The sequence below is a fragment of the Argentina silus genome, assembly GCF_951799395.1.
Source record: "Argentina silus genome assembly, chromosome: 19".
In the NCBI taxonomy this organism is placed as follows: domain Eukaryota; kingdom Metazoa; phylum Chordata; class Actinopteri; order Argentiniformes; family Argentinidae; genus Argentina; species Argentina silus.
The window spans coordinates 9918228-9928978 of record NC_139673.1 but is presented as its reverse complement, the minus strand read 5'-3'; the positions used below and the strand labels follow the sequence as shown (position 1 = coordinate 9928978).

The 10751-nt window shown below is 46.3% G+C and overlaps 3 protein-coding genes across 5 annotated transcripts; 2 read left to right on the top strand and 1 right to left on the bottom strand.

Annotated features, from left to right (window-relative positions):
* Window positions 1–1536: 1536 nt before the first annotated feature.
* acd (ACD shelterin complex subunit and telomerase recruitment factor) lies at window positions 1537–5814 on the top strand. Of its 3 annotated transcripts, none has more exons than XM_083691426.1 (14): window positions 1537–1638; window positions 1958–2087; window positions 2192–2316; window positions 2414–2504; window positions 2587–2666; window positions 2864–2908; window positions 3007–3050; window positions 3321–3493; window positions 3666–3741; window positions 3870–4043; window positions 4179–4292; window positions 4703–5223; window positions 5346–5422; window positions 5652–5814. In XM_083691426.1, the coding sequence occupies exons 2-14, from the start codon at window positions 1977–1979 to the stop codon at window positions 5755–5757; spliced, it is 1737 nt and encodes a 578-aa protein (XP_083547552.1). In that variant the 5' UTR covers window positions 1537–1638; window positions 1958–1976; the 3' UTR covers window positions 5758–5814. The 3 variants fall into 3 exon arrangements, with proteins under 3 accessions (XP_083547552.1, XP_083547550.1, XP_083547551.1); XM_083691424.1 differs by having other exon boundaries at window positions 3864–4043; XM_083691425.1 differs by having other exon boundaries at window positions 1560–1638; window positions 1929–2087; window positions 3864–4043.
* Window positions 5815–6101: 287 nt separating this feature from the next.
* Window positions 6102–6974, bottom strand: LOC310819568 (neuropeptides B/W receptor type 1-like; the record flags this gene model as incomplete). Its single annotated transcript, XM_083690871.1, has 1 exon — window positions 6102–6974. One exon carries the CDS (start codon window positions 6972–6974, stop codon window positions 6102–6104), a length of 873 nt encoding a protein of 290 aa, XP_083546997.1.
* Window positions 6975–7796: 822 nt separating this feature from the next.
* On the top strand, window positions 7797–10530 carry nudt21 (nudix hydrolase 21). The gene is made up of 7 exons (XM_083691445.1): window positions 7797–8043; window positions 8349–8549; window positions 8676–8739; window positions 8901–8990; window positions 9528–9603; window positions 9836–9950; window positions 10096–10530. The coding sequence occupies exons 1-7, from the start codon at window positions 7919–7921 to the stop codon at window positions 10115–10117; spliced, it is 693 nt and encodes a 230-aa protein (XP_083547571.1). The 5' UTR covers window positions 7797–7918; the 3' UTR covers window positions 10118–10530.
* The last annotated feature ends 221 nt before the right edge of the window (window positions 10531–10751 follow it).

Genomic DNA, 10751 nt, shown 5'->3' with positions numbered 1-10751 from the left:
CCCCGTCCTCCCTAACTCTGCTAGCCCAAACCATACAACCTCTACAAACCATTCCACTATGTCCACCCCCACCCCCACCACCACCCCCAACCCCACCAACTCCATTGCTAGCTCCACCCCCACTAACTCTGCCATGCCCATATTCTCCAACTCTCCAACTGATTCTTCCAGCCCAACCCCTACTAACTCTACCAGCCCCACCCCAACTAACACTTTACAACCATCCCCTGAAGAGATATCAGGCCCCAACCCGGCAATGAAACTGCTACCCACGAACAAGGACACAAGTAAGTGTGTGCTAAATCTGTGGTAAGTCTGTGCTTGTGTGTTCTTTTGTGAAATAACAGGAACACAACAGTGTTGAACTATTATAGCAGAACCTGCTGAAAATACAGAACATATGCCTCTGTCTCTTCCTTCCCATACAGAAAATCTGGAAGAGGAGAAGGTGGAGAAGAAGGAGAAAAGCAAGAAGAAGGACGGAAGCGGGAAGGATGAGACTGAGAGGAGGGACACAGAGAAAGAACAGAAATCAGTGGAGCCCAACACAGGACCAACCATGAAAGGGGAGAAGGAGGCTCTGAAGAAGGTGGATGAGATCACCAGGCAGGAAGTAGATGGGACCAAATTCAATGAGGGGGGAGAGCTGTGTGAAAAAGAGGGGGATACAGAGAAAAGGGAGGAAAGAGAGTTCAAAACTAAGGAGGAGGGAAAGAGCAAGAGAGATGAGGGACCAACTACTGTGACAGAGGCAGGAGAGACCACAGTAAAAGAGAAGGGGGGAGAGTCCATGGGATTGAGTACAGGGACCACATCAAAGCAGCACACCGCAGAGGGTGGATCATCGGACCAAAGAACTGAGACCCCCCTCTGTGTGACACAAATGGACTGACCCAGCACAGTGTCTCTTTTTTTTCTACTATGTTCTACATTTGCATTGCACGTATAATTATGTATGACTACTGTGGTGAAATATGTTTACAATAGATGGATATAAGACGTATACTTACTTATGATTATTAAAAATGAATATTCAATCTGTTATGATGTGTTTATTGTCTTTCAGTCCATCTGTTAGCACCCTGCTCCTAATTATATGGTTTGTCATAAGGGAACAAAAAAAAAAAGTCAAGGAAAGGACAGAGACAGTAACCTACCTCTGAAGGGTAGCTGATGGCCCAATTCAAAAGAGGGTTAAAGTTGAGGTCAGAAGGTCACATACATTAATATCTTTACCAGTAAGCCATACACACAGCATGACTCATTTATGTATGTATGTATGTATGTATGTATGCATGCATGCATGCATGCATGTATGTATGTATGTATGTGTGTGTATGTATGTATGTATGTATGTATGTGTGCGTGCGTGCGTGCGTGCGTGTATGTATGTATGTATGTATGAATGTGTGTATGTATGTATGTATGTATGTATGTATGTATGTATGTATGCATGTATACGTAATGTCCTATCATGCTAAGGCATTGCAGTGGGACTGCAGTGGGAACCATAAAAGTGTAGTAAGGTTCACCGACGGAACGTAAATAAAGAAACACCACCCAGTTTAACCGTTGAACAGCTGGAATCTGAACTAGCGAACATAAAGTTATGGTTGTTATTTTAGTTGATACATTCAGGTGGGTTTTAATATGGTATTTTCTCCTTCTCCAGATCTGATCATTTTAATCCGGACAGTATATCTATCTCTATAACGTGTTTAACATTGTCAGCAGCTTCCTTATCCTGTTGAGTGTCGTGTGTACGCCAGTTTTTCCCCCAGTTAGTTTATTTTACTAGCCACATGTGAATATAATAATAATAATAATAATAATAATAATAATCTATTAGTTGTAGACAGATACCTATTGACAGATAACCCTACTGCAGGAAAAATGCCTTGAAACACATTGACCGGACTTCCAAAAAGCTTGTGTATACATCCTATCCGTCTCCTAGCCGGTGAAGGAGTAAGGCCATGCCTCCTGAGGGTAGGAGGACGAAGTTGCAGCCATGGATCGAGAAGACGATCCAGAGATATGGCACAGAGGAGACCAAGACTGAAAGTCTGAAAGCCGATGTTGTTGGGGTAGCTAAATGGCATAAGTTTTATGCACATAACTCACATCCTCATATTCTTATTTTTTGACAGCATAGTGTGTTTGTTTAGTTGATCAATTTCTCTTTGTGAAGGTGGGCCAGAAGTCAGAGTCTCAGGCCCAGGGAGAAGAAGGCCCGTCAGCGATGCTCTTCCTCTCAGATGGAGTGGTGCAGATCCCTGCTGTCCTGACCCAAGAAGCCTGGGAGGCACTTCAGGAGTGAGTCTATATTTAGGACCTCTGGTATCCTATGAGATTATGTCTATATAATCTCCCTCTGCCATTTTGACTTTATTTCTTTGTGTCTCACCGGTAGGCAAGAGGAACGTGAATGTTTCTCCAGTCTTCTTAACTGCACAGTGTGTCTGCGCTCATATAGCCTGCAGTTCCACATGGCCCCTGAACAGGTGTGTTTTTGTGTGGTAGTACTGCTGTCTGTGCCTGTGTGTGTGTCTCTCAGTTGATGTTCATCGGAGTTCTCCTCCTCAGACAAGGTGTCGATTTTTCCTGTCAGTCGGAGAGCTGATTACAACAGCGGCTGGAACGACCAAAGTCAACACCCCGTGCTGGTGAGGGATGCTCCAAGTCACACACACACACACACACACACACACACACACACACACACACACACACACAGGCCGCACATGTGCACACACACACAGGCCACACATGTGCACATACACATTCACGTTCTCTGTGTTCTACACACATATGTATCCAGCAAACAAATCTAGTAACTCTTTCCCACCGACTCTGGTTTCAGCACAACTCTCTCCTCAGTCACAATGAAGATATGTAAAACATGGAGGTAAGCTATGCGTGTGCATGTGTGTTTTCTTCCAAATGTTTGTGCCATTTCGTACAAGTTTATATACTGATTGAAAATGTGTTTTCTTTTATCCTCAGTTCCCTGCTTGGACAGGATTCAGTCCTCACTCAGAACAGTCTTGGTACAGGACTCTTAAACACATTTACACACTTTTTGGACACCTTTGGATATGGCTGAAATGTGGATAACATACAGTACATACTGTGTTTAATAGTGAAGGGTTAGGGGGAGTCAGTAGGGACCCATCCAGGGATCAGCACCTGCTTCCCAGTGTTCTGTGTGATAACAGTGTCTCTCCAGGGTTCTGTGTCATAACAGTGTGTGTCTCCAGGGTTCTGTGTCATAACAGTGTGTTTCCAGGGTTCATGACTGTGTCTGTCCCGTTTCCTAGGGTTTGGTCTGACGGAGCTGTTGGGGGAATGGCAGCATGACTGGCTCCAACCTCTGCTGGACGATGTGAAGGAACGCCTGGAGAAGCTCACACAGCCCTCCACCTCCTCCAACCCCTTTCCCCCCTCCACTCACACGGGCACCCGGTGGGCTGCTGAGAGGGTCCGGTTTACGGTAGGTGTGTGTGTGTGGGGGGGGGGGGTACAGACCAACCCACTTGGAAGAAATAGAACACCATTTTCGATATCTATTACCTTTAGATATGACCTAACTGTAGAGAGTGTATGGGTGAGCGACGTTATTAGTGTAATGTTTTGTTATTCACTGGAGATTAATTATGTTGCAGGGGGAAAGTTTCACTGTCCCTGTGTCTCATCTACTCATCCCAGAGGAGCTTAATCAGTGGCAACTCACACACACAGGTAACACCTGCGCTCTCTCTCTCTCTCTCTTTTACAAACACACACACGCACACTCTCTCTCACTCTCTCTCTCACTTGCACCTGTTCTTTATGTCTGAGCTGACAGCTGTGTTTTTGTTTAGATGAAGGAAGTGAAACACAGAGTGGGTTGGTTCCTCCTCCTGAGGACAGACAGACAGATTTGCCACTTGCTCAGGGTGGAGATACAGGTGAACTAATCACTGTTGGGGATGATAAAATGCAGACAGAGGGGCCAGTATCTCTGGAGAGGAGACAACCTGTCCATGAGTACACACTTCCTCGTAAGTTATGTATTTGTACACTAGGCTACTGTTTCTTTTATTTTTTTTAACCCAATAGAGCTGAAGTGTGACAACTCAATCATTTTTGGTTGTTTCCCCTTTCTCTCTCTCTCTCTCTCTCTCTTTTCTGATTAGAGGAGAGTATGGATGAAGTGCTGGTGTCGGGGGTGAAGGGCGGGGCAGTGCTCAACCCATGGGACATGTTTCCTCCAGTTGTTGATCTGCTCAAAACCTCCTCCGCATCTGACGGTACATTATATGTAACCTTAAACCACTAAACCTTTATACACACACACACACACACACACACACACACACACACACACACACACACACACACACACACACACATTGCTACAACCCAATATTTATAGTTTCTGCTGCTATTTACTGCTATTGCCACCTTATGTTATTGTTTTTTCTATTATTATTATTATTATTATTATTATTATTACATTACATTACATTGTTGCATTGTTGAGGAGCTAGCTTGCCCTAAGCATGTCATTGCAATGTTTCCTGTCTATTGTGTATTTGATAAATAAACTTTGATTTGATTTGACATACACACTGTAGCTAAAGAAACAGAGATGTGTATCTTTTTAGGAACACCTTAGAGATGCTGATGTCGGTCTGTATTCCCATTGGCTCCTTGACAGAATCCATTGCCTCCCCACTGTTGCTCAATCCTGCTCCTCTGCCGGGATCGCCTGCGCCTGTTCCCATGGCAACCAGCACACAGGTACCATCTGATGTGTCAGGGGTCACCCAAAGGTCAGAGGACCGCTCCCTCCCTCCGTACCAGAGACCACGCCCCTCCTCCATGCTCGGACCCTCCAGTGGCTCCTCTTCCTCTGTGGGTCCACCTCTTCAGCACCCAGACCCTGGTACGGAGCACCACGGCAGCCCAACCTCCACACTCCCAACCCCGGAGCAGGAGCAGGAGCAGGAGCATATGGAGGTGGAGAAAGAGGTGGTTCAGAGGAAGTATAGGAAGGCAAAGAGGAAGAGCGATAAGCGCAGAGCAGAGGTGGCCTCGGAGGAGGAGGAGGAGGAGGAGGTGCGGAGCCCGCCCTCCTGGCTGTTTGAAACTCAAGGGGTTCCCAGGATTGAGGAGGGAGGCAGCTGCCAACACAAGCCAGCCGCAATGGCGCCTTCAGCTCCCAGCAGGCCTGCCGATGTAAGGGTGATCATGTGACATGGTGGCCATGTCGGAGAGTCATTTTTGCCACATGCCCATTTGAGTTCATTTTGATAGAGGGACATCCCCTTTGATCAATCTTTCTCCTTCTCCCATTTCAGGTTCACAGTGATGGCACTTTGTTCTCATACTCTTATCAGCTGTCTGGCAACGTCTCACGGGACCTCAGCCAATTTAAGTGAGTGTTGATGTGTTTTAAGAATTGTGTGTTTGTTTGTGTGTGTGTCTAGGTCTAGTATTTTTAGATATAAAAAGTGTGTTGACCCCTGTGTGTATGCAGAGAAGAATTGTGTGTGTGTTTGTGTGAGCGTGAGAGCTAAAAGAGTATGAATTCTAGTGTGTGTGTGTGTGTGTGTGTGTGTGTGTGTGTGTGTGTGTGGTGTTTCTGAGCTCTGTGTGTCTTCCAGGGTTCCTGATGGGATGTTGCACTGGGCTGTACGGTACCTGGTCCATCCCAAGCAGACAGACGTTGTCAGGGATACACAGCTCCCACCCCAGGTTCACCCCAGTTGACGACCTTAGGCACCCCCTATGTTGCTATTGTGTTTATGTACAGTTATATTCATTTGAACCTCTTTTTGCTACAAAAACATTAGAAATATGGATGAATAAAAAATAAATAAATAAATAAAAAACTGTTGGAAGATCATTTTATTGACAGTTACACAGCCTACACATACACCCACACAAGCACTAACCCTAACCCTAACATACAATGCTATAAAACTGCTATAAAATGCAAAATCATATTGTATCAGATGTTCTCTCATTTTCTCAGAAACAAATACCCATACAGAAGCAGGGATTGGTGTGTTTTTGTGAACACAGACACATTGACACAGTTGACACACGTGTCCTCATGTGCTGATTATGCGGGGAGCGTCCCTGCGGAAGTCTGAGGAGGCGAAGCTGTAGAGGAAAGGGTTCAGGCAGCTGTTGATGACGGAGAAAGCTGTCAGGAAGTCAAAGGCAGCCAAACACACACGGCCTACAGTCTCACTCTTCAGGCCTATGTTCCCCAGGGCCAGCATGTTGAAAAGGTGGAGCGGAGTCCAGAAGGAGAAGAACGCCACCAGGATGCTAGTGACCAGCTTGGTCAGCCTCTGTTGTCTGAACAGGGTGGCCTGGCTCACCCGCCTGTGCAGACAGAAGTAGAAAGTCACCAGGATGCAGCAGGGAAATACAAACCCCAGCAGTGTTTGGAAAACCAAGACAATTGCTTCTTGTTTGCCTGTCTTATAGTCTGTGCGGCAGGTCCTGTGGCCAGCCTGTGTTTTGATGTCATGGACAAAGAAGCAGAAGGAGGCTATGACCCCCGGCAGCCCCCACACGACCATCAGGAGTGCCTCTTCCCCCGTGCGGCCCAGCTGAGCCCATCTGAGGGGGTACAGCACCTGGATGTAGCGATGCACGCTCAGCAGAGTGATGGTCATCACGCTGGCATTCAGACTGTATTGCAGCAAGAAGAAGAGCAGCTTGCAGGTGACAGGGCCCAGATCCCAGTCCTTCATTAGATTGTACATGGTCAGGGGCAGGCAGAGCAACACCAGCAGGTCACACAGCGCCAGGTTCAGAATCAGACGCGTGGTGAAGTTCTTGCTCTCAAAAGTCCTCAACACAGTGATCAGCACCACTATGTTCCCAGGCACTCCTAGTATGCAGCTTAAGCCCATCATCACACTGGGTGCCACGCGTGTGATGTCCCAGTAACGATAGAGCTCGTCGTCCATAAGGTCTGTTCTGGACTCACTGAATCTACAGGGACTGCAAGGAATGTTACAAGAATACCATGGAGAACTCTCACCACCTCCAGCTGGCTGAACTGTCTAAGAAACATGATGGTGTGATGGGTCATGCCCCTGGTTCTGTTTTATTGGTGGGGGCGTACACTCAGAACAATGACCTCCTGTGATTCTGGCCAGGGCCTGATTTGAATATACAACATGTTTAATGCTGTGTACTGGTGATATAGCAGCCCATAGTCTCGCATTGCCAGACTACCAATTCTCGCTAGTACTTGTCTTGTGAACAAGGTGAGAAGAGGTTATATAGCCCTTAACCCTACCAACCTGACATTTTCATGATGCCTTCTATATGAACAGTATAGCAGAGAGACTGGAAGAGGCAGGGTTTGGGGGATGATCACTAACATAGTGCATAGAAGAGAGCAAAGTATGCGATTGTTTATACAAAACCATACACTAGCCCAGATGTAGATTTGACCTTTGAGTCAGAGCTTTTCTCATTTCATGGATACCAGATGGCTATGTCTCTTTTGGACCCCATTTGTTGGAAAATGCAAGAGACCCAGTCCTAGGTGTGTGCAGGAACATTTTACACCGCGGGGAATTCGGCAAACCATATAAGGTAAAGGCTTGGTTGGGGACATCAGCATATTCAGCTCCCATTCAGTTTATGGGGTATAGCGATAATCTTTTCATCCTCTTGTCCTTCTTATTGAACCCCCATCACGACAGGTGGCGCTAATGAACGAACGCTTGGACTCCCCACCGCATGAATCACAGAAAAGGAAGAGAGAAGAAGAAGAGCGAGAAGTCGATTTCCGCATGGTTTAATTCTTCCATTTTTCTTTGTTGTTGTTGTAATTATATCCTATTAGCATCGCTACCTGAGGTTACTTTGCAGGTGGCTTTTTTGGAGTTGTACCAGAGCTATGTCGGGTGTGCCTCCCAACCGACCCTCGGCCGGCTGGCCGCGCGGTGGGTCAGTTCAGTTCGGGAACAAATACATGACGAGCGCGCCGACGAAACCGCTCACCCTGGAGAGAACCATCAACCTGTGAGTGTTCAACAAAAAGGCGGCAGGAGGCGGTGCATGGGATAGGATTCTGTGCCCATTCTGCTTTTCGGAACCCGTGTGTGTGTGTGTGTGTGTGTGTGTGTGTGTGTGTGTGTGTGTGTGTGTGTGTGTGTGTGTGTGTGTGTGTGTGTGTGTGTGTGTGTGTGTGTGTGTGTGTGTGTGTGTGTGTGTGTGTGTGTGTGTGTGTGGTGTGGTGTGTTAAGAATTCTGTGTGGTGTTTTTAAGTGTCTGTGTTTGTGTGTGGGTACACACTCATGCTCTGTCTGCGTGTGTATGTGTTTCAGATACCCACTCACCAACTACACTTTTGGCACCAAGGAGCCTCTGTATGAGAAGGACAGTTCTGTGGCGGCTCGGTTCCAGCGGATGAGGGAGGAGTTTGATAAGACAGGCATGAGGAGGACAGTGGAGGGGGTGCTGATCGTCCATGAGCACAGGCTACCCCATGTGCTTCTGCTGCAGCTGGGGACCACCTTCTTCAAACTGTGAGCACAACACCTAGTTGTGTGTGTGTGTGTGTGTGTGTGTGTGTGTGTGTGTGTGTGTGTGTGTGTGTGTGTGTGTGTGTGTGTGTGTGTGTGTGTGGCAATTCATGGTGTTTTCTCTTGCAGGCCAGGTGGAGAGCTGAGCCCAGGGGAAGACGAGGTGGAGGGGCTGAAACGTCTGATGACAGAGGTACGAAACACACACACACACACACACGTACACCCATCGACATTCTCAAAGGTGAGATGACATTTCCATCTCATCTTAGAGATCTAGCCAGGTGCTGTGGTGATGGTGTGTGTGATGTTATGTAATGATGGTGTGTATGTAATGTTGTGTTTGTGTGTCAGATCCTTGGCCGGCAGGACGGGGTGAAGCAGGACTGGGTGATTGATGACTGCATTGGAAACTGGTGGCGCCCCAACTTTGAGCCCCCACAGGTACGCACCACCCAACGTTCAACCCTCATTGTATCTACACTGATATTCATGACCCCATTTGCACCGTGCGTCCTGTGTCCAGTACTGTCCGCATCCTGACTGTGTCCACATGAAAAGTCAGGTGTGAATGAGGGAAAAAGACACATTGTGAAACCACCTCCAGAAGTAGACAAAGTGTCAATGTAATTGGACAAAGTGTAAATATAATTAGGACACAGAGGTCGTTTACCACATTCTGTTAAACGTTGTTTCAATTAGACACATAATCGGGAGCCTCGAGAAGGGACATTAAACGAAAAAAACGATCACAATGCAGACACAGAAGTCAGATAAATTTTGAAGCAAAGTGTGAGCAGGCTAAAATGTTAATGCAAGGTGTGTGTGTGTGTGTGTGTGTGTGTGTGTGTGTGTGTGTGTGTGTGTGTGTGTGTGTGTGTGTGTGTGTGTGTGTGTGTGTGTGTGTGTGTGTGTGTGTGTGTGTGTGTGTGTGTGTGTGTGTGTGTGTGTGTGTGTGTGTGTGTGTGTCTTCTGCTGCAGTATCCCTACATTCCAGCCCACATTACCAAACCCAAGGAGCACAAGAAGTTGTTCCTTGTTCAGCTGCAGGAAAAAGGTGAGCATTCAGGGAGACATGGTGTTGTTATACAGATGCTCTACCTCAGGGTTACTTAAATTCGGGCTTTGAGATCCACAGTACCGCTTTCTGTTTCCCAGGCCAGAAAGTCCATAATCAGCATCTCATTAGAGGGAAAGGGCCCTAACCCAAAGCCTACTGATGTGTGGTTTGTTATATGTTTTATAAAGCCAAATTGCTAGTTGTTGATTTGACTGTGTCTTCTTCTCAGCTCTGTTTGCAGTCCCGAAGAACTACAAACTTGTGGCAGCCCCCCTGTTTGAGCTCTATGACAACGCCCCTGGTTATGGGCCAATTATATCTAGTCTACCGCAGCTATTGAGCAGGTAATGTGTGTGTCTGTAGCGTGCATAACTTGTATCTGAGTGTGTGTGTGTGTGTGAGAGAATTTAAAAGTATGAAGATGCTTCGATGAGTATTAGTTCAGGTATGTTCGTATGCGTTGCTGAAATGGATTTCTCTCTCCTCCAGGTTCAACTTTATTTACAACTAAATGCTGGGTCTGTGGGCGCAACAACTGGCTGTCTCTGTGAGTTCAGCCATGTCTGTGTGACATGGAGAGATGGTGCATGGGGGAATCCAAACAGGTCGACACAAAGCTACTCAACTTTGTCTACTCGTTGTCTGCTGAACAAAACCCCACCACCTCAGGAGTTGGGACTAAAATATGCTGTTTACGTTGATGGAAAGAAATACTGTCCGGTGAAATTTTGTTGGTTTCTGTTTAAATATTGGAGGGAAAAAAATGGATTCATTTTGTACATGATTAAACTTCATACCAGTGTCTCAAGAATCCCTCAGAGGATGGCACATGATTGGGGAAAAAAACAGCATTGTGTTTTGTGTTTTAACCTGTAATAACGACATTTTTTTTTTTAAATAAAGCAGTCCTTTCATGGAGACTCACTTTTAAAACGTGTGTGTGGGTGTGTGAGAGAGACCAGAGGGACATTGTAATTAAATAATATAAAAAAGCATTTTTGTATTTTTTGCATGAGCAATGGATATAGCTGTCTATCAGGATCATTTAGCACAGACATGGGATTATTTACAATTTATTGCATTTTGAGACTAATATTCTGACATGGGACGTTGTTCAATGTGTTTGTAGGAGTCTGACGCGTGTG

Coding starts and splice junctions, on each gene's coding strand:
- acd (XM_083691424.1), top strand. CDS start 1,977: ATGCCTCCTGAGGGTAGGAGGACGAAGTTGCAGCCATGGATCGAGAAG. Junction 2,317..2,413: donor GCCTGGGAGGCACTTCAGGA/GTGAGTCTATAT, acceptor TCTCACCGGTAG/GCAAGAGGAACGTGAATGTT. Junction 2,667..2,863: donor AAAGTCAACACCCCGTGCTG/GTGAGGGATGCT, acceptor CTCTGGTTTCAG/CACAACTCTCTCCTCAGTCA.
- nudt21 (XM_083691445.1), top strand. CDS start 7,919: ATGTCGGGTGTGCCTCCCAACCGACCCTCGGCCGGCTGGCCGCGCGGT. Junction 8,991..9,527: donor CCAACTTTGAGCCCCCACAG/GTACGCACCACC, acceptor CTTCTGCTGCAG/TATCCCTACATTCCAGCCCA. Junction 9,604..9,835: donor TGTTCAGCTGCAGGAAAAAG/GTGAGCATTCAG, acceptor TCTTCTTCTCAG/CTCTGTTTGCAGTCCCGAAG.